This window comes from Eptatretus burgeri, chromosome 15 (genome assembly GCF_056783735.1).
Source record: "Eptatretus burgeri isolate ZD-2024b chromosome 15, Ebu_testis_v1, whole genome shotgun sequence".
Classification (NCBI taxonomy): Eukaryota; Metazoa; Chordata; class Myxini; order Myxiniformes; family Myxinidae; genus Eptatretus; species Eptatretus burgeri.
In genome coordinates this window covers 35,705,014-35,732,005 of record NC_140975.1, presented here as the reverse complement: position 1 = coordinate 35,732,005, position 26,992 = coordinate 35,705,014, and the positions used below count along the sequence as shown (strand labels likewise).

The 26,992-nt window shown below is 39.6% G+C and overlaps 1 protein-coding gene and 1 long non-coding RNA gene across 2 annotated transcripts in view; one reads left to right on the top strand and one right to left on the bottom strand.

The window, feature by feature from the left end:
* The window catches only part of LOC147011924 (uncharacterized), a 104,534-nt gene that overhangs the window by 60,269 nt on the left and 17,273 nt on the right, over positions 1-26,992 (bottom strand). The window contains exon 2 of the mRNA XM_085857584.1: positions 19,579-19,732. Within this exon, the coding sequence (XP_085713710.1) occupies positions 19,579-19,659 (81 nt within the window). The 5' untranslated portion in view covers positions 19,660-19,732. The remainder of the gene's footprint in view (positions 1-19,578; positions 19,733-26,992) is intronic.
* LOC147011925 (uncharacterized) lies at positions 22,515-24,935 on the top strand. Its single transcript, XR_015051814.1, has 2 exons — positions 22,515-23,757; positions 23,855-24,935. It is a non-coding gene; the product is annotated as an uncharacterized LOC147011925 (long non-coding RNA).

Here is a 26,992-nt window from a genome sequence, read left to right as displayed (position 1 = left end):
TTCCACTGTCTGAAACCCACATTAAACAGACACACACACACACACACACACACACACACACACACACACACACACACACACACACACACGATAATAAATATAGTGTTATTAAAAAATTGTGGGGCATTACTTTTGGAGTGACCCGTACATAGAATTGCTTTATTAGCTCGTTCCCTTCACAGTGGGAGATGTGGTTTTGCAATCACTTCTGGGTGTCTGTCTGTATGTGTCTGTCCAGGCCATAACCTTTTTACCATTTGAGCTTTTGTTATCAAATTTTCAACAAAGCTTTATTATGAGAATATGGAGAACACTACTGGTAATTAATCATTTGGTCAAAAGGTCAAAGGTCAGCGTCACATAAAATCATCAATTTTCATCCAATTGACCAGAAATTTTATGAATTTGCATATTGGGTCACTGAATTGGTTCACCAATCAAAAGTTAGAAGCCGATTGTTTTTATATGAAAAGGTCATAGGTCAAGGTTGCATAATAGTGGCAATTTTCATCTGATTGACTTAAAATTTGAGCAGGGTTTGCATATTTGGTCACTGAAGTCTCTTACTTTTGAGGTCAAAAGGTCAAGGCTGCCTAAAATTGTCGATTTTTTTGGCTGTTTTCATCATGTTTAGCATGTAGAAGATTAAGAAGTCTGAATACAAAGCACACTCGGATGGGCCTTGCATTTTCAGATGCTTTCTAGTGAAACAGTAGTTTTGCTTCAATATTTTCATAAGAACAGTCAGGGGATTTACCAATATCTGAGAGTATCTATCATGAGAAAGGACTTTCAGAGGATATTCAGGTCAGAGTGGAGGAAGTAAAGAAGGAGCTAGGAAAGTTAAGAGTAGATAAAGCTCTGGGAGCCAGATATGCATCCACGAGTATTGAAGGATATGGCAGAGCAGATAAGCGAGATGTCAAAGGATATATTTAACTGCCGTTGAATTAATACCAGGTGGGGTTGACAGCCTGTCATCCTTCCGAGGTCGGCAAAGTGAGTACCAGCATGCTGGGATGACTGAGCCATTCGAGTATCCTGTGTCGGAGTGGCGACCCACCCAGGAGTGTGCCCAATAGCCGAGGAGACTGCTTCGGCAGCACCGACACTCTGTACAGAGTATGGTCCCAATGGATGGATGGATTTTCAACAGTCCATTGGAGTTTGCTCCCCTCCAGAGGATTGGAGGGTTGCAAATGTAACGCCATTATTTAAGAAAGGATCCAGAGAATAATTGGAGAAGTATAGACCTGTCAGTTTGACTTCAGTTTTGGGGAAGGTGTGGCAATGTTAATTAGGGATCAGATGAGGAACCATTTAAATGAATACAAATTAATTAATGCCAGTCACTCAGTCAATGTGTATTTTACTAAAGGAAGATCGTATTTAACAAATTTATTAGAGTTGTATGAGGCAGTTTCTGATGAGTGGATGAGGGAAATGCAGTGGTCGTACCATGTAGTGTATCTCGACTTTCAGAAGGTTTTTGATAAGGTACCACTTAGGAGGTTGTTATCGCGAAGGTGAGGGCAATTGTGGAGTGGCTAGTCAGGTAAACAAGCCGGTAGGCGACGAGGGATTCGCGAGGATCGAAGCACTGGATACGATGCTTTTCATTCTGACGGATCCACCGACGAAGATTCATTGCCAAGACGTATTGGTTCACATACAATTGTTCCTCTGCCTAGCAAGATTTTTCCTATTGCGTATTTTGCCAACTGGCACTCCTCATAAAAAATGACGTTAAAAAGACACCCTATTTTTGAAGGACTACCATTTGAAAAATAATCGGTTTGCTGGTTTGTGCTGTGGAGCCTCGCGTTGCAGGGACACACACACACACACACACACACACACACACACACACACACACACACACACACACACACACACACACACACACACACACACGGAAAACCCGATAAACTTCTCTCAATGCTCTTGTTTGACCACACCTCCTGAGCCACACAATATTTTCATAAACCACGCCCACTTTCCTACACCACTCCAACTTTAAATAATAAATAATTGGAGGTGGTGTGTGGGTCGTGGAATCGTTTTCGGTAAATAAATAATTAAAAGTGGTGTGTGGATAGTGGAATCGTTTTCGGTAAATAAATAAATAATTGGAGGTGGTGTGTGGGTGGGGAATCGTCTTCGGAAAATAAATAAATAATTAAAGGTGGTATGTGGGTCGTGGAATCGTTCTTGGTAAATAAATAATTGGAGGTGGTGTGAGGGTGGGGAATCGTTTTCGGTAAATAAATAAATAATTGGAGGTGGTGTGTGGGTGGGGAATCGTTTTCAGTAAATAAATAAATTATCGGTTTGCTGGTTTGTGCTGTGGAGCCTCGCGTTGCACACACACACACACACACACACACACACACACACACACACACACACACACACACGGAAAACCCGATAAACTTCTCTCAATGCTCTTGTTTGACCACACCTCCTGAGCCACTAATATTTTTCATAAGCCACGCCCACTTTCCATAATCCACGCCCACTTTCCTCCACCACTCCCACTTTCCTACACCACTCGCACTTTTCATCAACTATGTCCACTTTCCCTAAGCTCCGCCCACTTTCCTAAGCCCCTCATAAAAATGGTGAATAGACACCCGATTTTTGAAGGACGACCATTTGAAAAATAAAACCTCAATCAAAAATCGGCTCGAGTAAAATTTTCAAAATATCTCAAAGTGTTCAATTCCAAAGTCTCGTATCTCTACATTCACAACTGAAGGACAAGTATTGAAAATAGTGTACGCGGTTTTTCGGCCGCTGCACAGCAACGGGTGGTTGCTAGACAACGAAATTCAAACGTGCACATTCCCATCAAATACTGCACATGTTGGCAAAGTTTCATCGAAATCGGTTCGCTGGTTTGTGCTGTGGAGCCTCGCGTTGCACACACACACACACACACACACACACACACACACACACACACACACACACACACACACACACACACACCCACACACACACACACACACACACACACACACGGAAAACCCGACAATAAGGGATATCTAGCATATATAGCAAATCCAATAACTGTATTGGAAATTGGCATAGTGATAGGAAGCAAAGAGTGGCTGTGAGTTTAAGGATGTTTAGCTGGAGGATGTAAGTAGTGGGATACATCATGGGTCATTATTAGTACCGTTATTGTTCACAATTATTTATATCAATGATTTGGACATTGGGGGTGAGGAGTCAGCTTTCCACATTTGCAAACGACACAAAGCTTGGAGGTAAAGTGGATAGCAAAGAGTGGTGTGATGAGATTCAGGAAAGTTTAGATACTTTCATGGATTGGGAAAAAGATTAGCAAATGTAGTTTAACACAAAGAAATGTAAGGTGCTGGGGATTATTTTTTTATTATTCAATTCAGAGGTGAGACTCATGGAGGAGCTATAACATAGATCAGATCAGAATGCAACAGAAAAAAAAAAAAACATGAACAGCAGATGGAGAGGCAGAAATGCACAACATCAGGGTTGAGGGACAAAATCGAGAGAAATTTTTAAGATAAGGGATGTGAGGAAGAATGAGGACGAGGTGAGAACACGTAGGGTGGACTCGACGACACAGGTATTTAGTGAGGCCTCGTCTCGAATATTGTGTGCAGTCTTGATCACCACACCTCAGGAAGGACATATCGCTGTCATTGAGCAGGTTCGGTGTAGGGCTACTAGATCGATTTTGGGCCTAGCTAGACTCAGCTATAAGGAGTGACTGAAAGCGACGGTGTTTTTTCACTCGAAAGGAGGCGGTTTCAAGGAGATATGATTGAGATTAAAATAATGAAGGGTGTAGACAAAGTAAGTGCAGAAGAGTTTGTTTTTCTTTTTGCAGAAGAGACAATGATAGGACCGGGGGCCATAGCCTGAGAGTAAAGAAGAGGACAGTTAAGACGGTAGTGAGGCAAGGATATTTTACTCAGAGAGTAGTTAATGCATGGAATGGCCTCCCTGGAAAGGTAGCGGCAGCAAAAACAGTAGATAAGTTTAAACTGGAATGAGATAGGTACCTGGAAGTATTGGAGAAAGAAGGGTACAGGGATAATGGCAGCACCTGTAAGTTGCTCGAGTAGGGATGGGTGGTCTGTGAGAGGGTCTCGTCAATAGATAATGTGTGGTCGGTGTTTGTGCATTCTTCATGCAAAAACCGCCTCAGCCCCCCCTCCCCCCGCCCCCCCCCCTCGGCCACACACACACAAACACACTTTTTAGATCCTCGTGGAGGATCTCTAAGTCTTACTCACGTTGTTGTTCTTGTGGACTTTTTTTTGTTTCACAGCCTACAGTTTTCATCAAAACTTCCTGAAACGGCGAATATATGTAAAAATTCCCTGCGCAGACAGTAACGATCTCCGATTTTGAAAATTCCTCCGAGAAAAAAAGTTATGACGTCAAAATATCTCCGCTAATGGAAATCGCCTAAAAAATTATCTCCGAAACTTGGCAAGCTTTTTGAATTCTGTTTGCGGGAATCGAACAGGGCATTAGCAGAGATGAATTACCGCACATATGATACATCACTATGACGTCATATCAATTTTTATGATGTCATTCCTATTTTTTGACATGTTTTGTTTCACAACCCAGAGTTTGCATCGGATCTTCGTGAAACTTGCCATGTATATGCAGAAACCCCATGCACAGGCAGTAACCATCTCCGATTTTGGAAATTCTTCCGAGAAAAAAAAGTTTACGTCATATTATCGCCGCTAATGAAAATCGCCTCTACCATTATCTCCAAAACTAGGCAAGCAGTTTGAATTTTGTTTGTGGGAATCAAGCTGGACATTAGCACAGATAATTTATCGCAAACCTGATACATTATAATGACGTCATATTCGTTTTTATGACGTCATCATTAAGAGGACGAGGATCTTTGTTCATTTGAGCTTGCTAAAAATTTAAACTGAACACCCTGGTTTTTTCCCTGAGCCTGCCACACTATACTTACCCCCATTCCTCTGCCTAATCCTCCCAATGAAATTATTTCGTTAGTTTGATGGATTTATTTAATCTGGTGTTGGTGGCGCGCAGTTATGATTGACTGAGCAAACCTCCTGCGTCAAATTTCCTTGTTATTCCGTGTTGTAGTTTGAAGAGCAGATATGGACCTAATGGCTTCGATGTTCTCTTGACTTCCTTTTTCAGATCCTGGTGCATGGTCATTTTTCTAATTTCCACGTTATTTATTTCCGTGCTGAAGTCACTGGGTACAGATGTCTCGATTAGCAATGCCATCCTTTCATTTTCGTACCTGTGCACTTTGTATGGTGCTAAACCTTGATTTTAATGGTCCCACTTGATGGGATGGGCAGATCGTAAGTGAGCACTATGCCTTCTTATTTTGCACTTCCATGACTTTTCTGGGATTGGGATGTTGAAGTTTTTGTAGATATGCCAGTGGATTACTCGGCATATGTTGTTTCACTATTGAGTTATCGGGCTAAAACGATATATAGCATGATATCTCAAAAAGTTAGGGATGGATTCGGACAAAACTTGGTGGATGAGTTGGTTAGGTGACAAGAACGAGCCGATTAAATTTTAGTTCAGGTCCGAATCCAGATCCGAACTATCAGTGAGATACAAACCGTAAACTAATCAGCCTGGCGGCGGTTTGCGCTCCACCGAGTGCCCTTCTAGTTCACTCTTGCCATTATTTTGAAGCCGTTGGAGTGGCATCCTTGATCTTGGCCATTTATTACATCTCGTTCTCCATCCCATTCAAGCTCCCCTCTTCTTAGCCACTCCAAGGATCCTTTCATATCCACGACCACGAGTATTCAGTCATTTTTTTTTAATTTCTTGTCTCTTCTATCACTCTCCCGGTTATTAACTTGCATTTATTGATTTTTCATGATGTATTTTTTTTTTCTTTGCAATCACTGGTTCTGTAATTTGCAACCATTTCCATTTCTCGGGTCACATTTTCTCCTTGCAGCTGCTCTTGAAAATTATCTGCGAGGTGAATTAGGAATACTTTTTTCCAGTTTGATTTCTTCCTGATCACGCACACATTGCATTTGGTGATTTGTTGAGCATTTTACTTTCGCAGCTGATCCTATAGTAGAAGTTCTGCGCTTTTGGATGTGTCCTTCTCAGGATGCATTGTTTTTTTTATAGATAGTGGATAGTAAGCAGTTTCCTTGTTTTCTTATCTAGTTGTCGACTTTCGATCATGGCCAGTGTACTACACCATGATTTGTATTGGAACACTGGCACAACTGCTTTATAGCTTTCATTTTGTTTCTTGGGAAGAGATATGTGTTATCAGTGTTCTGTGCAGATAATCCTTAGTAATTGGCTTAGGCATTTGTTTGTGATAAACTTGGTGGCCTTCTTCTACCAGATACGATTTGTATGAGTTTGATGCTTCATTTTCTATCTCTTGCGTTGATGTTTTTATATCTTTATTTTTCATGGTGTTTGTTGTTGATGCTTTTCCCGCTTTGAATGTGCACTTGTCGAGTCCGAATTCAGTGTCCGTGTGTCTGTTTGTACAAAAGCAAAGAATTTAAGAATGTGTTCTATTTATTGTACATTTTAATTGTCTGAAACATTGTTACTGTACATATAAAATTTACATTGTTGTACATTACAGATGTTGTGTTTTTAATCATTGCACCATAAATTTCAAGTTTATACATACGTTGTGCAATTGTTTCTTGTGGGTTTTTTAAACTGTTTCATTCCTGTCCCAATTTTGAGTCCATCATCTCCATAGGATTAAACCGTTTGCTCCATTGGACGTGATATCCACACAACATATTGATAATTGTTACTTCACCACCAAAGGCGGACCGAAGGTGGACTGAGGTTATGTTTTCACCCCTGCTGGGTCGCTGAAATAGGTGACCTTTATTGTCAGGAATTCTGTCTGTTTGTTTGGATGTTTGTTCGTTTGCCATCAGCATAATTGTTAGTAAAAGTGGGCGGATTTTGACCAAACTCGGGTGGTAGGTACACCTTATGACCTAGTGCTTTGGAAATTGTGATGGTTGCTCGGGACGCTTTGGTTCCCTAGCAACAACCGAAAACCCTTCAAAATCGATACCGTTCACGCGAAATCAATTCCGAAAGCCATTATCCCACGTAGGGTTATGAAATTTGGCACGAATGATCTACAGGTGATGCTCTATCAAATATATTCCAGTTTTTGTGATATTTGGAATACTTTACCCGCAGCGCCCCCAACAATTAGGGTATGCGCGAAAATTGAAAGCCCCCTAGCGACCAGGTGAGTGCATCGATACGAATGAAACTTTGCAGGTTCATGGTACTCAATGAGTACTGCAGCTTTGCCTCAGGACATATTGACCGATTTCGCTTAAGTCAGGGGTCAAAGGTCAATTAGTGCAAAAATCGATAATATGCGAGAGCTGGAGGTGCCTTCGCGCCAAATGCTACTCCTCCTTGGGTTATGGTCAGATGGTCATGAAAATTCACACTAATCGTCTGGAATACATTGTGCACAAACAATCGAGCCAGATTTTCGATTTATATCTTTGTTCACCCACAGCACCCCCTCGAATTTTGGAGATTTCCGATTTCAAACCGCATTTTCGGTACTTTTCATTCAAATTGATACCGAGTAGTCATCAGTAGATGGAACTGGATGAGATTTGATATGCATAATCTTAAGGTGATTCCCTATCCACTATATGACATCCATTTTACTCTATATCTTATAGTTTCCATGCTCGGCGACCCATCGCCGCCTTCCAGCTTGTCTGTCTATCTGTCTGTCTGTGAACAGGATATGTCAAAGACTTTTCGATGGATTTGGATGGAATTTGTTGTACAGGTTGGGTGTGTGACAAGAAGGAATTCATTGGATTTTGGTGAAGATCTGGACAAGATAATTTTTTCTGGTCATTCTTCACAATTGAGGAATAGGGCCAAAAATGATATACAGTATGACAATATCTCAAAATTATGTGGGTGAATGAGTTGGGCATGTGACAAGAACAAGCTGATTAGATTTTGGTTCAGGTCTGGATACAGATCGGTTCTATCAGTGGGATACAAATTGTACACTGTTCAGCCTATGCACTCTACCAAGTGTCATTCTAGTTACCCTCGCCAGAGGAGAGGGTATTGCATTTTGGTCCATTTGTTATCCAATTTGTTTATTATTTCTCTGTCTGTCCATCTGTCCCACCTGTGGTTTTTCAGATTTTTTTCCCCATACCCTCTAACATATTCCACTGAAACTTGGTACTTGGTGTTATTATGATAAATTACAGAACAAGTTCGAGTTTCAGGGCGTTTCGTCAATTTTTCAGGAGCTATGTCCTTTTTGGACTTAGAAAAGATCACAATGGCAGGGGACATGTATTGCAAAGCAATTCTCACTCATGTTTGTTTGAGAAATAGTATTTTCTTCCAATAAATAAGGATGTGGCTTGTTACTTGCAAAATCGAAGATTTTTCAAGTATATTGGTCAGTCGATTTTGTTATTCTGTCAGTGTGTTTGTCTGTTTGTCTGTCAATCGCCTGCAGGTCACAATTTTAAACCGATCTTCACGAAACTTAACTACATGGTAGAGTTTGTCAGAAGGAAGAAGCCGATTGTTTTTGAGCTCAAAAGGTCAACATAGGACAAAGGTCGACAACTTAGGTGGTATTTCTAAAATCCTCATTTTTCATCCGATTGCCTTGAAATTTGAAGGATTTATATTTCAGGTCACTGAATTCAACCACCAATTATTTTTGAGGGCAAATTTGTTTTATGCGTTTTGCAAATATCATATTCCGAACAACGTCTTTTTCTTGTTACTTGCAAAATAGAAGATTTTTCAAGTATACAAGTCAGTCGATTTTGTTATTCTGTCTGTCTGTTTTTCTGTCTGTCTGTTTGTCGCCTACAGGTCGCATTTTTAAACCGATCTTCGCGAAACTTCGCCACATGGTAGAGTTTGTCATAATGAAGAAGCCTATTGTTTTGAAGTCAACATAGGTGGTATTTCTAAAATCCTCAATTTCCATCCAATTGACTTGAAATTTGAAGACGATTTATATTTTAGGTCACTGAATTCAACCACCAATTATTTTTGAGGTCAAATTTGTTTTAAGGGTTTTGCAAATATCATACTCCGCACAACATCTTTTTCTTGTTACTTGCGAAATAGAAGATTTTTCAAGTATATTAGTCAGTCGATTTTGTTATTCTGTCTGTTTTTCTGTCTGTCTATTTGTCGCCTACAGGTCGCATTTTTAAACTGATATTCACGAATTTTCACCACATGGTAGAGTTTGTCATAAGGAAGAAGCCTATTATTTTGAGGTCAACATTGGGGGTATTTCTAAAATCCTTAATTTCCATCCGATTGACTTGAAATTTGAAGAGGATTTATATTTCAGGTCAATGAATTCAACCAGTTAATTTTTTGAGTTCAACATGGACCAAAAGGTCAACAACTAAGGTGGTATTTCTAAAATCTTCAATTTTCATCCAATTGACTTGAAATTTGAAGAGGATTTTCATATCAGGTCACTGAATTCAACCATCAATCCATTGTTTTTGAGTTCCGCATTGGCCAAAAGGTCAACATAGGCTGAATTTCTAAAATTTTCAATTATCATCCGATTGATTTGAAATTTGAAGAGGATTTATATTTCAGGTCACTGAATTCAACAACCAATTATTTTTGAGGTCAAATTTGTTTTATGGGGTTTGCAAGTATCATGCTCTGCAAGACGTCTTTTTTTGTTATTTGCAAAATCAAAGATTTTTCAAGTATATTGTTCAGTCGATTTTGTTATTCTGACTGTCTGTCTGTCTGTCTGTCTGTCGCCTATGGGTCGCATTTTTAAACCTATCTTCACGAAACTTCGCCACATGGTAGAGTTTGTCATAAGGAGGATGCCTATTGTTTTTGAGATCAAAAGGTCAACATAGGCCAAAGGTCAACAACTTACGTGAGATTTCTAAAATCCTCAATTTCCATCTGATTGACTTGAAATTTGAACAGGATTTATATTTCAGGTCACTGAATTCAACCAGTTAATTATTTTTGAGTTCAACATGGACCAAAAGGTCAACATAGGCCCAAGGTCAACAATTGAAGTGGTATTTCAAAAATCCTCAATTTTCATCTGATTGACTTGAAATTTGAAGAGGAGTTGCATGTTTTGTCATTGAATTCAACCACAAATTATTTTTGAGGTCAAATTTGTTTTATGGATTTTGAAAGTATCGTGCTCTGCATGGCGTCTTCTTCTTGTTACTTACGAAATCTAAAGATTTCGTAAGTATATTGATGACTTCCGTCCTCTGTTTGTGTGTTTGTTTGTAGGCACGATAACTCGAGAACGGAAGAAGCTACCAATGTCAAATTACACCACGTGATTCAGGAGGGTGATGGCTTGCGCTGATTAGATTTTGGTCAAAATCGGTCAAAGGTCAAGGTCACAGTGAGGTCAAACATTCAATTTTTGATGGTTTGGTACAGAATCATCTTAGAAACTTCTGGTTTGCGTCGCTACCTTTTCTCGAGACAGCTTTTATTAGACAAAGTCAGAGGTCAAGTTGACGATTTCGTAAGTACCAGTCTATGACTGCTTGTTTGTTTGTTCGTTTGTTACTTGCAAAATTTAAGATTATCCAAGTATATTGGTAAGTCAATTTTGTTATTCTGTGTGTCTGTCTCTCTGTCTGTTTGTCGCCTACAGGACATAATTCTAAACCGATCGTCATGAAACTTTACTAAGTTGTAGAGGTGGTCTCAACTGAGAAGCCTGTTGATTTTGAGTTCAAAGATCAAAGATCAACTTGAGGTCAAATTTCTGAAATCGTCATTTTTCATCCGATTGATTTGAAATTTGAACAAGATTTGCATATTGTGTCACTGAATTAGGGAAACCAACTATTTTTGACGCCAAAGCTCAACTCATGGTCAAGCTAATAAAATCATAAATTTTTATCTGAAACATCGTCAATTTTCATCCAATTGACTTGAAAATTAAACAGCAATTGCATAGTACATTACTGATTTGGGAAACCAACTATTTTGAGATCAAAAGGTCAACTCAAGGTCAAACTTCAAAAATCATTAATTTTCAACTGAAAAATTGTCAATTTACATCCTATTAACTTGAAAGTTGAACACAATTTGCACAGTCCATCACTGAATTGGGAAAGCAACTATTTTTGAGGTCAAACGGTCAAAGGTCAACTCAAGGTCAAACTTCTTAAATCATCAATTTCAAGCTGAAAAGTAATTAATTTTCATCCGATTGACCTGAACTTTGAGTGAGATTGTGAATTTTAATTTAATGAAATGGACAATTTCATGTATCCATGGCAACCCTTGGAGTGTTTTTGCAAGTGTCGTGCTCTGCACTATGTCTTTTTCTTGTTATTCTGTCGGTTTGTCTGTCTGTCTGTCAATCGCCTACAGATTACAATTCCAAACTGATCGTCATGAAACTTTACCACGTTGTAGAGGTGGTCTCAACTAAGAAACCTATTGATTTTGAGGTCAAAGGTCAAAGATCATCTTGCGGTCAAATTTCTAAAATCGTAATTTTTCATCCGATTGACTTGAGAATTAAAGAGCAATTGTATAGTGCATTATTGAATTGGGAAACGAACTATTTTTCAGATCTAAAGGTCAAACTTCTAAAATCATCAATTTCAATCTGAAATATAATCAATTTTCATCCGATTGGCCTGAACTTTGAGTGAGATTGTGAATTTTAATCTTAATGAAACGGACAATTTGATGTATCCATGACAATCTTTGGAGAGGGGGGTGGATTTTGCAAGTATCGTGCTCTGCACGAGATCATTTTCTTGTTTGTTTGTTTGTTTGTTTGTCAATTGCCTCTAGGTCACAATTTTCAACTGATCTTCACGAAACTTTGCCACATGGTAGAGTTTGTCATAAGGAAGAAACCTCTTGTTTTTGAGGTCAAAAGGTCAACATAGGTCAAAGGTCAACATAGGCCGAATTTCTAAAATTGTCAATTTTCATCCAATTGACTTAGAATTTGAAGAGGATTTGCATATTTGGTCATTGAATTCAACCACCAATTATTGTTGAGGTCAAATTTGTTTTATGGATTTTGCAAGCATCATGATCTGCACGACGTCTTTTTCTTGTTTGTTTGTTTGTCAATCGCCGACAAGTCACAATTTTAAACTGGTTGTGATAAAGCATTACCAAGTTGTAGAGGTTGTATCCACTGAGAAGTCTTGATTTTGAGGTCAAAGGTCAAATTTTGAAAATCGTAATTTTTCATCCGATTGACTTGAAATTTTAACAGGATTTGCATATTACATCACTGAATTGGCAAACCAACTATTTGAGGTCAAAAGATCAAAGGTCAACTCAAGGTCAAACATCCAAAAATCATCAATTTTCACCCGTGGAAAACCTTCTGTGGAACATTTTGGGGTGCCAGCCGATGTCCTAAGGTGGGTGGGGGGTTTCATAAATACCTCAATACAATTATGATTTTGACCTTCGATCTGTATGAAACTGTTCCCATCCCGGATGTAACATCAGAATGGCGTTTATCTTTGTTTACCTCACGAGTGTTTGTAATATTAAATGGTATAGTACTAATTTGCGATTGGACACCATTGTGACATCATTGAAATATTACCCATCTTACTTCTGTTGGGGCCAGCTGCAGTAAGTTTTTTTGCCCAAGTCTTTCATGAACTGGCTGTTCATGCCTGACATTTGACTGAAGAAGCAACAGGAATGTGGAATTTATTTGTTCTTGGTTTGACATTCGCTGTTTCCACATTGTCTCTTTGCATTTCGGAACAGAACAATTCCAGTTAACCATCTTGAAATTGCCACTCTATCATCTAAATTCTGAAAAATATGTTTAAAAGATGATTTGAAGAACATATTTGGTGCTAGCAATGGCTGGTTCAAAGTGTCTGGTGAGCCGAACCGAGTCACATTGAACACACACACACACACACACACACACACACACACACACACACACACACACACACACACACACACACACACACACACACACACACACACACACACACACACACACACACACACACACACTAACATTCGAACGTCATTTTTTAAGTCTAATGTTGCTAAACACCTTGACATCTGCTTTCCACTTAAACATGCATAGTTAGATCAATGGGATCAATCTCAGCCCAACTTTTTCAAGAATATAAGCCATTATTAATCCTGACAAGTCTGGTTGTTATTGCTATGCACCAAAGGTCCAAACGATCCACTTTTCATAATTTTTACAAAAAAATTTATCAACCTTCTCTCCCTGGTCTTGACAACATCCTCAGTCCACCTGCTATGCCTAGTAAGCCACCTTGCACTATCAGACCCCAGAAGGTTATGTCTAGCCCCTTTGGTGTGCATTGTTAATCGGAGCTCAGAAAATCAGAATGAAAAGAAACAATAAAAAGATACACGATCATGCAGGCTGGTCGTCAGTGCCTGATGTAAACTAGTAGCATAATTGGTGTTGTGTCCTCTTCGTGGATGCCTTCGATGATCCTTCAGGAAAAAGGTTTCTCTAATGGTGAATGCCCCAAGGGCAGACACGGCCATTGCTCAAGGAAGTGTTGCTCATAATTGAGTGAGGCAACTTTCTTCTCCTGAAAAGAAAGTTTAATTCCCTACGGCAATTAAATCAAGGGGGAACCTTACCCGGGGAAGTTGTTTCCCCTCTCGCCTTCATGTTGTACGTATATAATATGGGGATACGGAGACCAGTGCACAGGTATCCTACAAATGGAAATTCGCACTGAGATTTTTATCCTGCCCTGGAAACTTTCAACCAAGAGGTCTTTAAACCGAGCAAAAGTAATTGATCACTTTGGATTACAAACGATAGAGGTCAGATCACATGTAGACACGTCCTGTATATGTGACTCATGGGGGTTCACAGATTCGAACCTATTAAGAAGTATTTGTTTGAGAAAGAAATATTACGAATTGTATCACAGATGTGTGTTTGGTCTGTGTTTGCAGAAACTTAACAACCATCAAACACCGGGACATAGTTTTGTTACTGTACATATAAACATGCTAATTGATGTTTGATCTCTCTCTCTCTCTCTCTCTCTCTCTCTCTCTCTCTCTCTCTCTCTCTCTCTCTCTCTCTTTTTCTCTTTCTCTCTCTCTCTCTCTCTCCCTCTCTCTCTCTCTCTCTCTCTCTCTCTCTCTCTCTCTCTCTCTCTCTCTCTCTCTCTTGACTGCTGCTGTATAGACTATCACCATTGAGAAAGCTACAAGTTCTAGATAAAAAGATATCATGTTTGATAACCTTTTCCTTGGTTTTGTAGGAGCTCTCGTTGTGGATACGACCTCGTGCGTTTCTCACCATCAGCACTGGGCAGAGAGAGAGAGAGAAGCGCAGGTGGCGTGGAGGACGGCGTTTGCAGAAAGCGTGTTGGTTGAGATGAAGGGCTTAGTCAACGCTGAGTGATTGGAAGAAGGTGAGGCGGAAAGAGGCAATGGCGATGCAGATCGAGACAATTAGGATCCCCAGCGAGATGTCAAGCCAGGAGGGATGAGGCCCTCGTAGAATGTCGCGGTGCAAGACAAGAATGACTGCAGGAAACGAATCTTCTCTACTCCTGCGAGGTGCTTTCGCACTGCATGGACAAATTTGGTGAGTTATAGAGAGAGGCAGAGACACACAGAGAGAGAGAGAGATTAACCTAAAGAGAAACCAAAACAATGTCAAATAAAGGAGCTGAAGCAAAAAAAAAAAAAGCAACACAGAAATACAGAATTAGTGGATGAATCCGAGAATAAAAAGCAAAATAAAGGACAGATAGAGGGGAGAAAAGGTCGTAGTAGCACGGGGTATAAGATGATGTGGTGCCCTCTCGTGCAGCACACGGACGTATGGATGCTGATCCGTTACTAGGCAACGAGTGACGCAGGACCGATCCAGTGGCGCGGTGCGCACGCGTGCTGCCAATACACGCGTGGCAATAGTACGGTATGTCCGAGCATTGTGTGTGTGGTGCTGCGCTTCTCCTTGAAGATCCTTCTCATCCAGAATAATGAATCGAGGGATCTCTGTATGGATTTGCAAATCCACCAAGTCAGGCACGATTCCTTATTTGGTCAACATTGCTTGAGTCACGGAGAAAGACGTGGAAAGTATAGAAAATGGAACTCAGGCTGTTTCATAGTCTACCATACCTAGTCAAGGGAACTGTTCCACACATGGAGGAGGCCTCGTGTTGTGGATAATTGATAGACAGAGCATATTGGAGGGCAAGATGAGGCTGCGAGATAGCACTCATCAAGAGAACCACTTCGTCCTGAGCGCAGCACATCTTCTGCCTGTGTATATACACTCAGTATGTGAGCAAATGAGGAGAGGACAAATGAGTGTATTTTTTTCCCTTCAAGCCATTTTTAGTGACCGATAAAGGGTTGTTCATAATTTGATTCCATGACGCTCAATTAGAATGTTTAAAATTACGAATTTTTGTATCATATGCTCTTCACATAACTCCATTCTTGATTATCGTAATCCGAGTTTCTAACTCGCTTAAATGGACTGTAAAGATTCCTCCGTGAAACTCGAAAAGAGTAGTCTGTTGTGTGCCTGTGTCCTGGCTATGTTAAGATTTCTTGCCTCCTGGCCTGCAGGCTGAGTTGTGTTTTGGCCATCTCTCATTGTGCGGAGTCATGGCCTTTGCCTTTGCTGTTCGGGCTTTCTTACCCAGAAACCAGTTTGGCATCGAAATCCCAAATTTATTGTTTCATTAAACATGGGCTGTAGAAGAGTACTGGAGCAATGATAATTACTATTTTGTAATCCAATAAATTATTCCAGTGACCAATAATTATTTCATCCACGGTGATGCAATTCGATTGAAATTATAGAAAGAACAGTGAGATAATGGGATAATATTAGAATAAGTACAAGGAATGATAATGTAGGGTATTTATTTTTTTTCTACACGAGATGAAGCTCATGGAAGCGTGACTTGACGGAGGGTAAAAAGGCAACAAACTGACAGTGGTTTAGTCGGGTCACAGTTGGACACAATAAGCAGGAGAATAAACAAACAAGTAAAAGAGGAGAGAGAGAGGGTCGGAAACAGTGATGTGCAAGTAAGAGGATTGGATAAGGTTAGTTAGAGTTAAATTTGGTATAAAATATTGTGGGTAAGGATATTGATTGACTCAGCAGAGTAGTACACTGCCAGCTTGACGTCCGAGAGGGAAGAATGTAATTCAACAGCCTCAACCGGAATGTGTGTGTCCTGGAGGAGCTGGGGAGGGTCAAAGGGCTGAGAGAACAGATGGAGCGAGGCTGGAGGAAAGGTGGTTATAAACAGAGGCCACTGACCTGTCTGCGATGTGATAGCAACAAGCATCATTCTTCGGCCTCATCGAGGAAGATGGCAACAATAGTGAGAGCTTTAGATTCCACATAATTCAAGAGAGATTAATGTGATGTTGGGGTGCCAGGCCTCAGGAGAAAGTAATATTTATAACCAGAGGTCCTCAATGTTGGATCAGGCAGATGAAGAAGTCTCATCTTCTCATTGGCTCATAAGGTGGAAGAAAGTTGCAGCAGAATAGGGATCTCTAGTGTCTGGGATCCCTTGCCACTGGACCAATAACCTTGAACTTTCAATCATGGTGTGGCTATCGGTGTGCAATCACATGCACGCATTAAAAGATGTCATATACAGGCTTCCTCAGGAGAGGAGAGAAGTATTTATGGGGTTGGATTTGCCATAAAAAAAACGAGATTGTCAACAAACTCTCGGAACTACCTTTGGCCATTAATGAGAGCCTCGTGTCACTCTGGCTCCAATTAGTCAACGACCAGCATGCCACTGTCATCAGTGCTTATGCACCAACTAATAATGGTGACCATGACACTAAAGAGGCGTTCGATGCAGAGCTTGACCAAACGCTGATATCCAAAATGAGGATAAACTTGTCCCATTGGATGACCTTAATGAAAGAGTTGGGCATGTTTCTGACCTATCAGAAGGCATCATCAGGAAAGAAGGTGTTGGGAAGATGAATTCAAATGGGATGCTACTTCTGATGAAATATATGGAGCATGAGTATGTCATAACAAACACCCTATTCCGATTGAAGAATAAATTCATGACATCATGGTAGCATCCACTTTTAAAAGCACTGGCACCTGATAGACGACATAATTGTCTGTGTTCATGATGACCAATATGTATGAATCACAAAAACCATGACCAATGCTGATGATACCTGGACTGATCATTGTCTTATCTGCTCCATCATGTTGATAAAGTTTGCCACGAATAGATCACAGAAAAATAAACTCAGGTGCAAAATAAATGTAGATTGTCCTAAAGATCCAGCCAAACAAGAACTACCTCAACAGTGACTTCATGAGAATTTGACAGATTTTCTTAAAGGTATGGAGGAGCACTGACAGTTCCTCAAGAAAGCCATCCTCAGTGCTGGTGATAGCATTGGATATACAACCATGAAACATCAAAACTGGTTATATGAAAATGATAGAGATTCAGCACCTTGTCGATCAGAAAAGAAAGGCCTTCCAGATTTGTCATCAGGATGTCACATCAGATGTCAAAAAATGGGCATACATAAGGCAGCTATAGCAGAAGCTCAGAGATCAACAAGAGACTCTCGTGTGCAGCCATGAGGCTGTTGGTTGCATCATTGGTTAGGGACACAGCTATGCCAATAATGCAGTTCCCCTATTACCATTACACTGATGCTCATTTTGCCAACCTCGGAAGGATGACAGGCTGACTCAACCCCACCTGGTGTTAATTCAGCAGCCAACGGGGCTCAAACTCAGGACCCTAGGAACCCAAGTCAGCCACCCTAACCATTAAACCAACACCAGGCTTAACAAGAGACTTGAAGAACAAGCACTGGTCAGACAATGCAAAAGAGATGCAGCGTTTTGCCAATGTGCACAACACATGTAGCTTCTTCAAAGTGACGAAAGCTGTATACCTCCCCAGTATTCAAGGCACAAACCCCATGAGATCGAAAGATGGGCAGACTCTCCTTAAGGACTGGAATTCCATCAATGCTCAATGGAGAGAGCACTTACAGGAACTCCTCAATCATGATGCTACAGTTGATGAAGATGTCCTTAATTTCATCCCCCAACAAGTCCAGGCAGTTCTTGGAGAGTTTTCCACCCTCAAAGAGCTCAAGAAGGTGATCAAAAGGTTTATGGAGCACGGGGCATAAGTGAGCTGATGGGATTTCCGCAGAGCATTTTAAAGAGGAAAGGAGCTGATATGCATCAGCTGTATGTGGGATCTGCAAGATCTAGGATGCTGAGGAACTCCCAAGTGAACTGAGAGAGATGATGATCATCTTCAAGAAGGGTGACAAAGTTGTTTGTGGAAACTACCGAGGTATATACCTTCTCGAAGTTGTGGGGTAAGTCGTTGCGAGGTAATCCTTGTGGGGTAATCCTTGCTAGTCGTGTGTTACCCGCTGTCGAGAATATCCTGCCAGAATTGTAGTGCAGTGCTTCAGTCCCAACCACAGAACAACGGACATGATCTTCATTGCACGACAGCACCAGGAGAAATGCCATGAGCAGCAGAGGTTGCTCCACACTGTCTGCTTTGATAAAACAGAGGCTTTTCATTCTGTTCCTCATGTGTCCTTATGGAAGGTCCTGAGGAAGATTGGTTGTCCATCAAAATTTATCATCCTATTGTGCCTGCTTCATGACAAAATGTCTGTTGTTGATCTTCATAACAGTGGTGAAACTGAAGCTTTTAATGTGAAAACAGGTGTTAAACAAGGTTGTGTCATCACCCCAATGCTGTTCTGCATGTACATTGTTACCATACTTCTGCTTATTAAAGGGGAACCCAAACGCAATATTTTTTTTTTCTGAAAACCATTGAAAATAATAAATCATGGTCTAATTTGAAGGGATTTTTTTTTCCAACTACAATGTCGAGAAAGGCCCTAGAGTGAGGATTTTTGATTTCACCAGTGTCGTGACACATTGAACCCTTCTTGATCCAAATGGTGGCTTTACATAGAGAAAAAGTGGATGTTGAACTTAGATTCTGATACCGAATCCACTGTCATTAGTAACACTGAAGGTTCTCAGTATGCTGAAATGGATCAGTGGGATTTTGAAGAAATGGTTGGAGACAAAATTAGTGATGGAAATACTTTCGGGGAACTGTGGAGCCGTATTCTTTTGAGCCCATTGCGAGTGATTGACAGTTATCGTTCAATTGACAGTTATCATCCTCTTTTGCCTGCTTCATGACAAAATGTCTGTTGTTGTTCTTCATAACAGTGTTTTGGTTTTCATTCAATTGACAGTATATAAGGGAGAGATTTTGTATATTACTTGAGCAGAAATACCCATAATCGCATGACACCCGGCACTGCCCAAGCACACTCAGACATCACAGACAAAATGAACGATGAATGCTTTGTCACACCATCGCAGGCTGACCAGATGTCTTGTATGTTACGGGATCATCCCATTTCATACTTTCCCTTGACGTCATTTGTGTCCTTGTCCATACCATGTCCCACCTTCATGTCCGTGAGGTGTCGATGTCCCACCCCAGTGGAGTATGGAAGGAGGAGCAATGGCTGTTTCCTGTGCGCAATCATGCGGATGGCATCCTCTCTCAATCGTGGTGGAGAACCACAAGATCTTGACCTCGCTGTTGTTTCATAACATGGTCTGTAAAGTGTTCCACACACAAAACTGAACATTTTGTAGGCCCGATCCACACTTGGGTATTTCAGACAAACCTCGTCCAATTTCTGGCAAACTTAGGTCTTTCGACAATTTGTGCAACATGAAACCCTCTCAGTTTATATTACTATCTAAGCACCAAGGCCGCATCGACTCGGAATACTTGTGGGGAAATTAAAAATTATTCACCATTTCAATAAAATCATACCGCAATGTAACCCATACACAGCACAGATCTGGTGGTCACTTCCTGGTACGACACCATGTCTACTCTGAAGAAGAAGCTTTCGAACTTTAATCACAAATTTACCAACTTTATAATTTGGAAATCAGAAAAAAAAGACATAATATCTATTTTGTAGGGTATCAATGGATAGATTAGCATTGAGGTGGTCTGAGCATTTGGGTTCCCCTTGTCAAAGAATACTCAATTCCTCTTGTACAGTTGAAGCATTTATTTAATACATATGCATATGGAGAATCAGAGGAGATCCAATAACAAAAGCAAGCAACGCACGCTTTATCCTCTGATACTAATAGTACATGGATCTTACGTTCCTTTTATAATAAGCAAAGGTGGGGAGGGTGAGATCATGGAATGATATCTGGTCATTTTCGAGACAGGGTAGCTGCTGAGGCTGAAGTTTTGGGGTTCAGGGAAAAGGTCACTCATCGCCTTTTTTGCAGCAGTCGTTCAGAGGTCAGTTTGAATTCAAAGGGCTGGAGAACAATTTACAATCTGAATTCAAGCAGACATCTGGACATTATTTCAACACACATTCCATTGAAGCGAGACTCCAGCTTCCAGCCAGACTTTCAGACACCAATATATAATTATTTATATTTGAGAATCCCTTAATATTAATGAGCTATGTAGAATAATAGATAATTGTCTTCTATTCTACTAAATAAAGATTAAAGATTATTTGGAAAGCCAATCTGTTTTGGAGAAGAGGGGTGTTTTACTTGGCAGACAGGTAACCTTCCAATGCAGTAAAGAAATATAAGGCTGTATAAAATGCAAATGTGTATATATATATATATATATATATATATATATATATATATATATATATATATATATATATATATATATATATATATATATATATATATATATATATATATATATATATATATATATATACTCTCCCGGTCGAAAGTTTTAAAACACCCCCATTTTTGCAGTTTTTACTGAAATTTAAGCAGTTTAATGTGTCAATGTACTATGAAATTCAAGCATAGAACAAATAAACAATTGCAGATAAAAAACTAAATAATGGAATTGTTTTGTTGAACAAAATTTAATCTAAATTTTTGACTCAAAGTCGCCACCTTTAGCAGATATAACAGCCGAACATACTCGTGGCATTCTTTCTACAATGGAAATCAAATATTGTTCGGAAAGTTCTTCACAACCCCAGGGGTGCAAATTAACATTTTTATCCACCGGCCGGCAGGGCCGGTGACTCGAAAAAGTTACCGGCCCAGCAGAATTTATACCGGCCCAATAAAATAAAGACAAAAGTCACAAATTTGATATCAAACACTTTTAATATACTCACATGAGTTAATTTGATGAGTGAGGTTGGTTGGATGAGTGAGTTTGATGAGTGAGTTTGATGGATGAGGTTGGTTGGATGAGTGAATTTGATGAGTGAGGTTGGTTGGATGAGTGAGTTTAATGGAGGAGGTTTGCAGAATGAGTGAGTTTGATGGAGGAGGTTGGGTGGATGAGTGAGTTGGATGGATGGATGAGCGAGTTTGATGGATGAGGTTGGTTGGATGAGTGAATTTGATGAGTGAGGTTGGTTGGATGAGTGAGTTTAATGGCGGAGATTTGCAGAATGAGTGAGTTTGATGGAGGAGGTTGGGGTGGGGGGATGATGCAGGGAGGAGGAGGAGGTTGTAGATGATGGGGGGGACTTTTTTTGTGTGGGTGATGGGGGCAGGGGGGTTGTGAGTAGTGCTGGGGGTTATTTTTGTGGGTGATGGGGTGGTTGTGGCTGATGGATGATTGGGGGGGGGGGTTTGAGGGTGATGGACAATGGTGGGGGTACTACTTGTCCACCCAACATCACATATAAAAACTCACTCATCCACCTAACCTCACCCATCAAACCTCACTCATTAACCCAAAAGCCTCATCAAACTCACTCATTCACCTAACCTCACCCATGAAACTCACTCATTCACCCAAATTCACCAATCTGGGCATAGTGTTGGGCACCGATAACCAAAAAGTTAACTTCGATAACGATAATCCGATAACCCCAATTTTTAAGTCCGATAGCAATAATCTGGTAATTATAATACAAAGTTATCTGAAGTTAACGATAATTCGATAACGATAACTACTTTTTAACAAGGATTCAAAAAAACAAGGAAAAACCTTCAAAACCCAGAGAAAAGGCTTATTTATGTTAAACCCAAGAATAAAATAAGCATTTCGCGTCTTTTTAGAGTCTATGAGTCGTCTCTCTCTCTCTCTCTCTCACTCACACACACACACACACACACACACACACACACACACACACACACACACACACACACACACACACACACACACACACACACACACACACACACCACGATTAACCGGACTAGAGTGTACGAGGTGCAGTGGGACGCAAGAAGCACGCGCGCCAGCATCAACTTCGCTTTATTGCGCGACCAGAAGCACACTCCTGCCACCCCTAGCGGGCGAGGCATGATATACGAAAACCCAATCACGTGACACAACACACCCCTCCCCTCGTAAAATGACCCGTCAGTAGGGTAAGAATACTGATTCTGGCTCACTTTTCCCCATGTAAATGAATGGGGGATTTTCAGCGATTCATATTTTTTTCCCTAAAAATAAACCCCCCTTTTTATCCCAAGGTATATTTATTTGTCTCCCCTTTTAACCTGGAGGTTGAACCTCATTGAATTGAACACCTGGGGGTTGAACAGCTCACTCATTGAACCTATAAAGATTTGTTCATTCTCAAATTCCTTCAATAGTTTAATTTTCTTTGCACAATAATCCCCATCTAAAATATTGACAAACAAAACATTTGAATCTTTATATTTTTGAAGATACCCCATTTGTGCCATTACGAAATGATAAACTTCTCTTAATGCTCTTGTTTGACCACCTCCTGAGCCACAGGTTATTTTTTGTTAAGCCCCGCCCACTTTTGTTAAGCCCCGCCCACTTTCCACAAGGTATTCAATAAGCCCCGCCCACTTTTCTTTAAGCCCCGCCCACTTTTGCTAAGCCCCGCCCACTTTTGCTAAGCTCCGCCCACTTTTCATGAGGTATTTTTTTCTAAGCCACGCCCACTTTTCCTAAGCCCCGCCCACTTTTGCTAAGCTCCGCCCACTTTTCATAAGGTATTTTTTCTAAGCCACGCCCACTTTTCCTAAGCTCCGCCTACTTTTGCTAAGCCCCGCCCACTCTTACATCATTTCCAGTTCATCTCTGACTCACAAAGAAATCACTAGAAAATTACAGGATGTTATGGTTTTGAAAAATTTCCCAATGAAGGCTTGCCTCGGCTTGCCCAGGGAATTTCCAAAGGAAACCACACCCACCAGTCTTTCTCTATAAAAGCTTCAAACCCAGGCTCCATTTTAAACATTTGTTTTTGCTGGCAATGGTGTTCTGTGTGCTTGTATCGAACTCTCTGTCTTCTATGGAACTAAACCTTCAAGTTGATGAACTGGATTCAAACCTCTTATCTATTGAGGTAAGATTTTTTATTTTCCTATTTTCAAACTTTGATTGAAGCATACTCATTTAATAATTAAATAACTTAATTAATACATTATTATTTTCTCTCACAGGAAATTGTGTCTGAAATACGAAATGAAAATACTGCTTTTGCTACAACTTGGGGGAAATTGTTGGCTTGGTTGAAGACCTTGAGTGGGATGACTTTGGTGTTCCTTGGAACTCTCTGTCTTGTATGGAACTAAACCTTCAAGTTGATGAACTGGATTCAAACCTCTTATCTATTGAGGTAAGATTTTTTATTTTCCTATTTTCAAACTTTGATTGAAGCATACTCATTTAATAATTAAATAACTTAATTAATACATTATTATTTTCTCTCACAGGAAATTGTGTCTGAAATACGAAATGAAAATACTGTTTTTGCTACAACTTGGAGCGAAATTGTTGGCTTGGTTGAAGACCTTATGAGCGACCAAGACCCACAGAACGAGTTCGTCCTTGATGACCCAACCAAAGAGTTATACCTTGGAGACCAGCAAAATCCTGAAAAAGAGTTTTACAGCAATAGTACTCATTGTGAGTTATCAAGACAATACCCACTGAACAAGTTATACCTTGATGAGCCAGAATACAAGTTTTACCTTGGAGACTCACAAATTTTGAAAAAATCAAGAAATGAGTTCTGCCTTGATGGTTTAAATAACTACCTTGGAGACTCAGGAAAAGGGTTCTGCCAAGATGGTTCTAAATATGGGGCCTACCTTGGAGACTCACAAATTTTGAAAAAATCAGTAAATGAGTTCTGCCTTGATGGTTTAAATAACTACCTTGGAGACTCAGGAAAAGGGTTCTGCCAAGATGGTTCTAAATATGGGGCCTACCTTGGAGACTCACAAATTTTGAAAAAATCAGTAAATGAGTTCTGCCTTGATGGTTTAAATAACTACCTTGGAGACTCAGGAAAAGGGTTCTGCCAAGATGGTTCTAAATATGGGTCCTACCTTGGAGACTCACAAATTTTGAAAAAATCAGTAAATGAGTTATCCTTAAGAGACTTTGTAAGTTGGTTTTACTTTGAATACTTGAAATGTGGGTTCTGGATTGATAACTCACAATGTGATACATATCTTGGAAACTCAACGGGAATGTGGTTATACCTTGAAGACTTGGAAAGTTGGGTTTATGTTGGACACTTGAAACTTTTTTGGGGGCTTTTATTTATTTATTTATTTATTTATTATTATTATTATTTTATTTATTTATATTTTGGAGACTTTTGGAGTTGCTATCACTCTTTGGGATCTAAACCTATCGATGTAGTTCTTTGTCGGATGGTGCTTGATGGGAGCAAGATCAAGAAAGTTCTGGGAAGAAAGTGCAGGCTTACTCCCCCTTTCTACGTCATCAAACCTGAAAGCCTTAAAAGACAGAATTGGAAGAAGAAAAAAAAAAAACGTAAAAATATATATATATAGGTGGAAATCTCATTTTGAAAAAGACTGTGTTGGGTGAGGATTGAGTTGGGGTTGAGATTTTGAATGTGAGGGTTGGGGTTGAGATTTTGAATGTGAGGGTTGGGACACACACACACATACACATCAACAAACAAAAGTTAAGCCTTGACTATTCAGTTGAGGATTCTGTGTTTGGGGTTCACAGATCTAAGAACGTCCCCCTTGACACACATTATATACTGTTATACACCTCGGACTTGGCCCTCGAGTGTCCACAACGGTGTATAGTAGGAGGGAGTGAAGCGCCAACCTATTGCTCCCATTACACACACACACACAAACAAAAGTTAAACCTTGACTATTCAGTTGAGGATTCTGTGTTTGGGGTTCACAGATCTAAGAACGTCCCCCTTGACACACATTATATACTGTAATACACCTCGGACTTGTCCCTCTAGTGTCCACAAAGGTGTATTATCTGCTTAGTTTTGTCTTTTGTAATTCCTGTGAATAAAATGAACCTAAAATCTCTTCCCCTTCCAAATCATATATTTTATAAGTCCAAGGAACTGTATCTATTACATCAACAATTTTAAAAAGTTCTTTCGTCCATCGTTCAGTAAAACCCTTTTCAAAATGAGATTTCCACCTATATATTCTTACGATATCACCAACTTTGAACTTAGGTTTTCTGACATTAATCTCTTTTTCATATTTTAATTTTGTAAATGTTTCTGATGGCTTCATATTCGTTGACGTGTGAATCGTGTCATTATACTTATCCACAATATCCTGAATAAAAGATAACCATTGTTGTGAACCGAGTTGTGTGAATTTTTTATATAGTCTCTCTTTTAAGGTACGATTAAAACGTTCAACAACAACTGCCTTCCCTTCATTAAAGGTACTGTATAATGTAATACTGTTATTTTTTAGAAAATTCATAAATGTCTTGTTATAAAACTCTCTACCCTCATCAGTCCACAATTTCTTAGGTTTTCTCTTACTTTTATTAAATATCTGTTGAAAAGCTAACATAAGAGTATTACCTGTTTTGGTTTTTAAAGGGACAACCCACGCATATCTACTCCTCAAATCAATAACGGTTAAAGCATACTTGTACCCCTTATCATTATTGAGTTCAATCAAATCAGCAGACCAGATATAATCAACTTCCTTGGAATAAACTTTCCTTCTCTGAAACTTTGTGAATATTGGTTTATGTAATTCATCAGCTAATTGCTCTTCAGTCTTAATGGCATCATTAGAGCCTATAAGTTTTTTGAATTTCCAAGTCCAAGTTTCAATTTAGCACTAATCATCTTCTTCACGATGAACCTATCAACTTTTTCTCTCAAGGTTGGATTTTGTATCAGAGACAAATTATACAACATTTCTCTATCGGCTTCATGCTTTTCTTCCAACGTTGTGGTATTCCCATAATCAATATCGTGTCTCATGCACACTTCATCAACTCTATTGATTGGTTTACTCCAGGATTTAGGATTGTTTGCCTCATCTAATCTTTTATCCAAGTTTGTGCCTGGACCACAGAAAGAATACCCTGGAAGATGTAATTCCCCTGGTATTCCAGTAGTTGTAAATTTACTTCCTGATAAAAACTTTTGTATATCTCCTCCGAGTTTGTGTTTGGAGATAAATTGATTTTTTTTTTGAACCACACACCGAACATATACCTTTTTGTATAACCCTGTTATTTTTACTTTTAATATATGAAATATTTTTAGTATTAGTTTTCTTTTTACATTTGAGACAATAACTCATTTATTTATGAGAAAAATTTCTGCAGAGTGCAAAAACCTTTTTAGTTTCCAACATGCACATTTGAATCTTAATTTTTAAAACATAAAGAATCCTTAGAAATGCCTTCACTCTCTCCTCCATTTATTTAAGAAAAAACTTGAATTAAAATGAATAGCTTGACGATGCTAATAGTTTTGTTGAAAGTATTGCAAATAGACTTGTTAATTCTTTGTATTCCTCCTCGGTGGGTTGAGTTATTTTCTGTAATACCTCTATTCGTTTTTGAATCTCACTGGTTTCCAT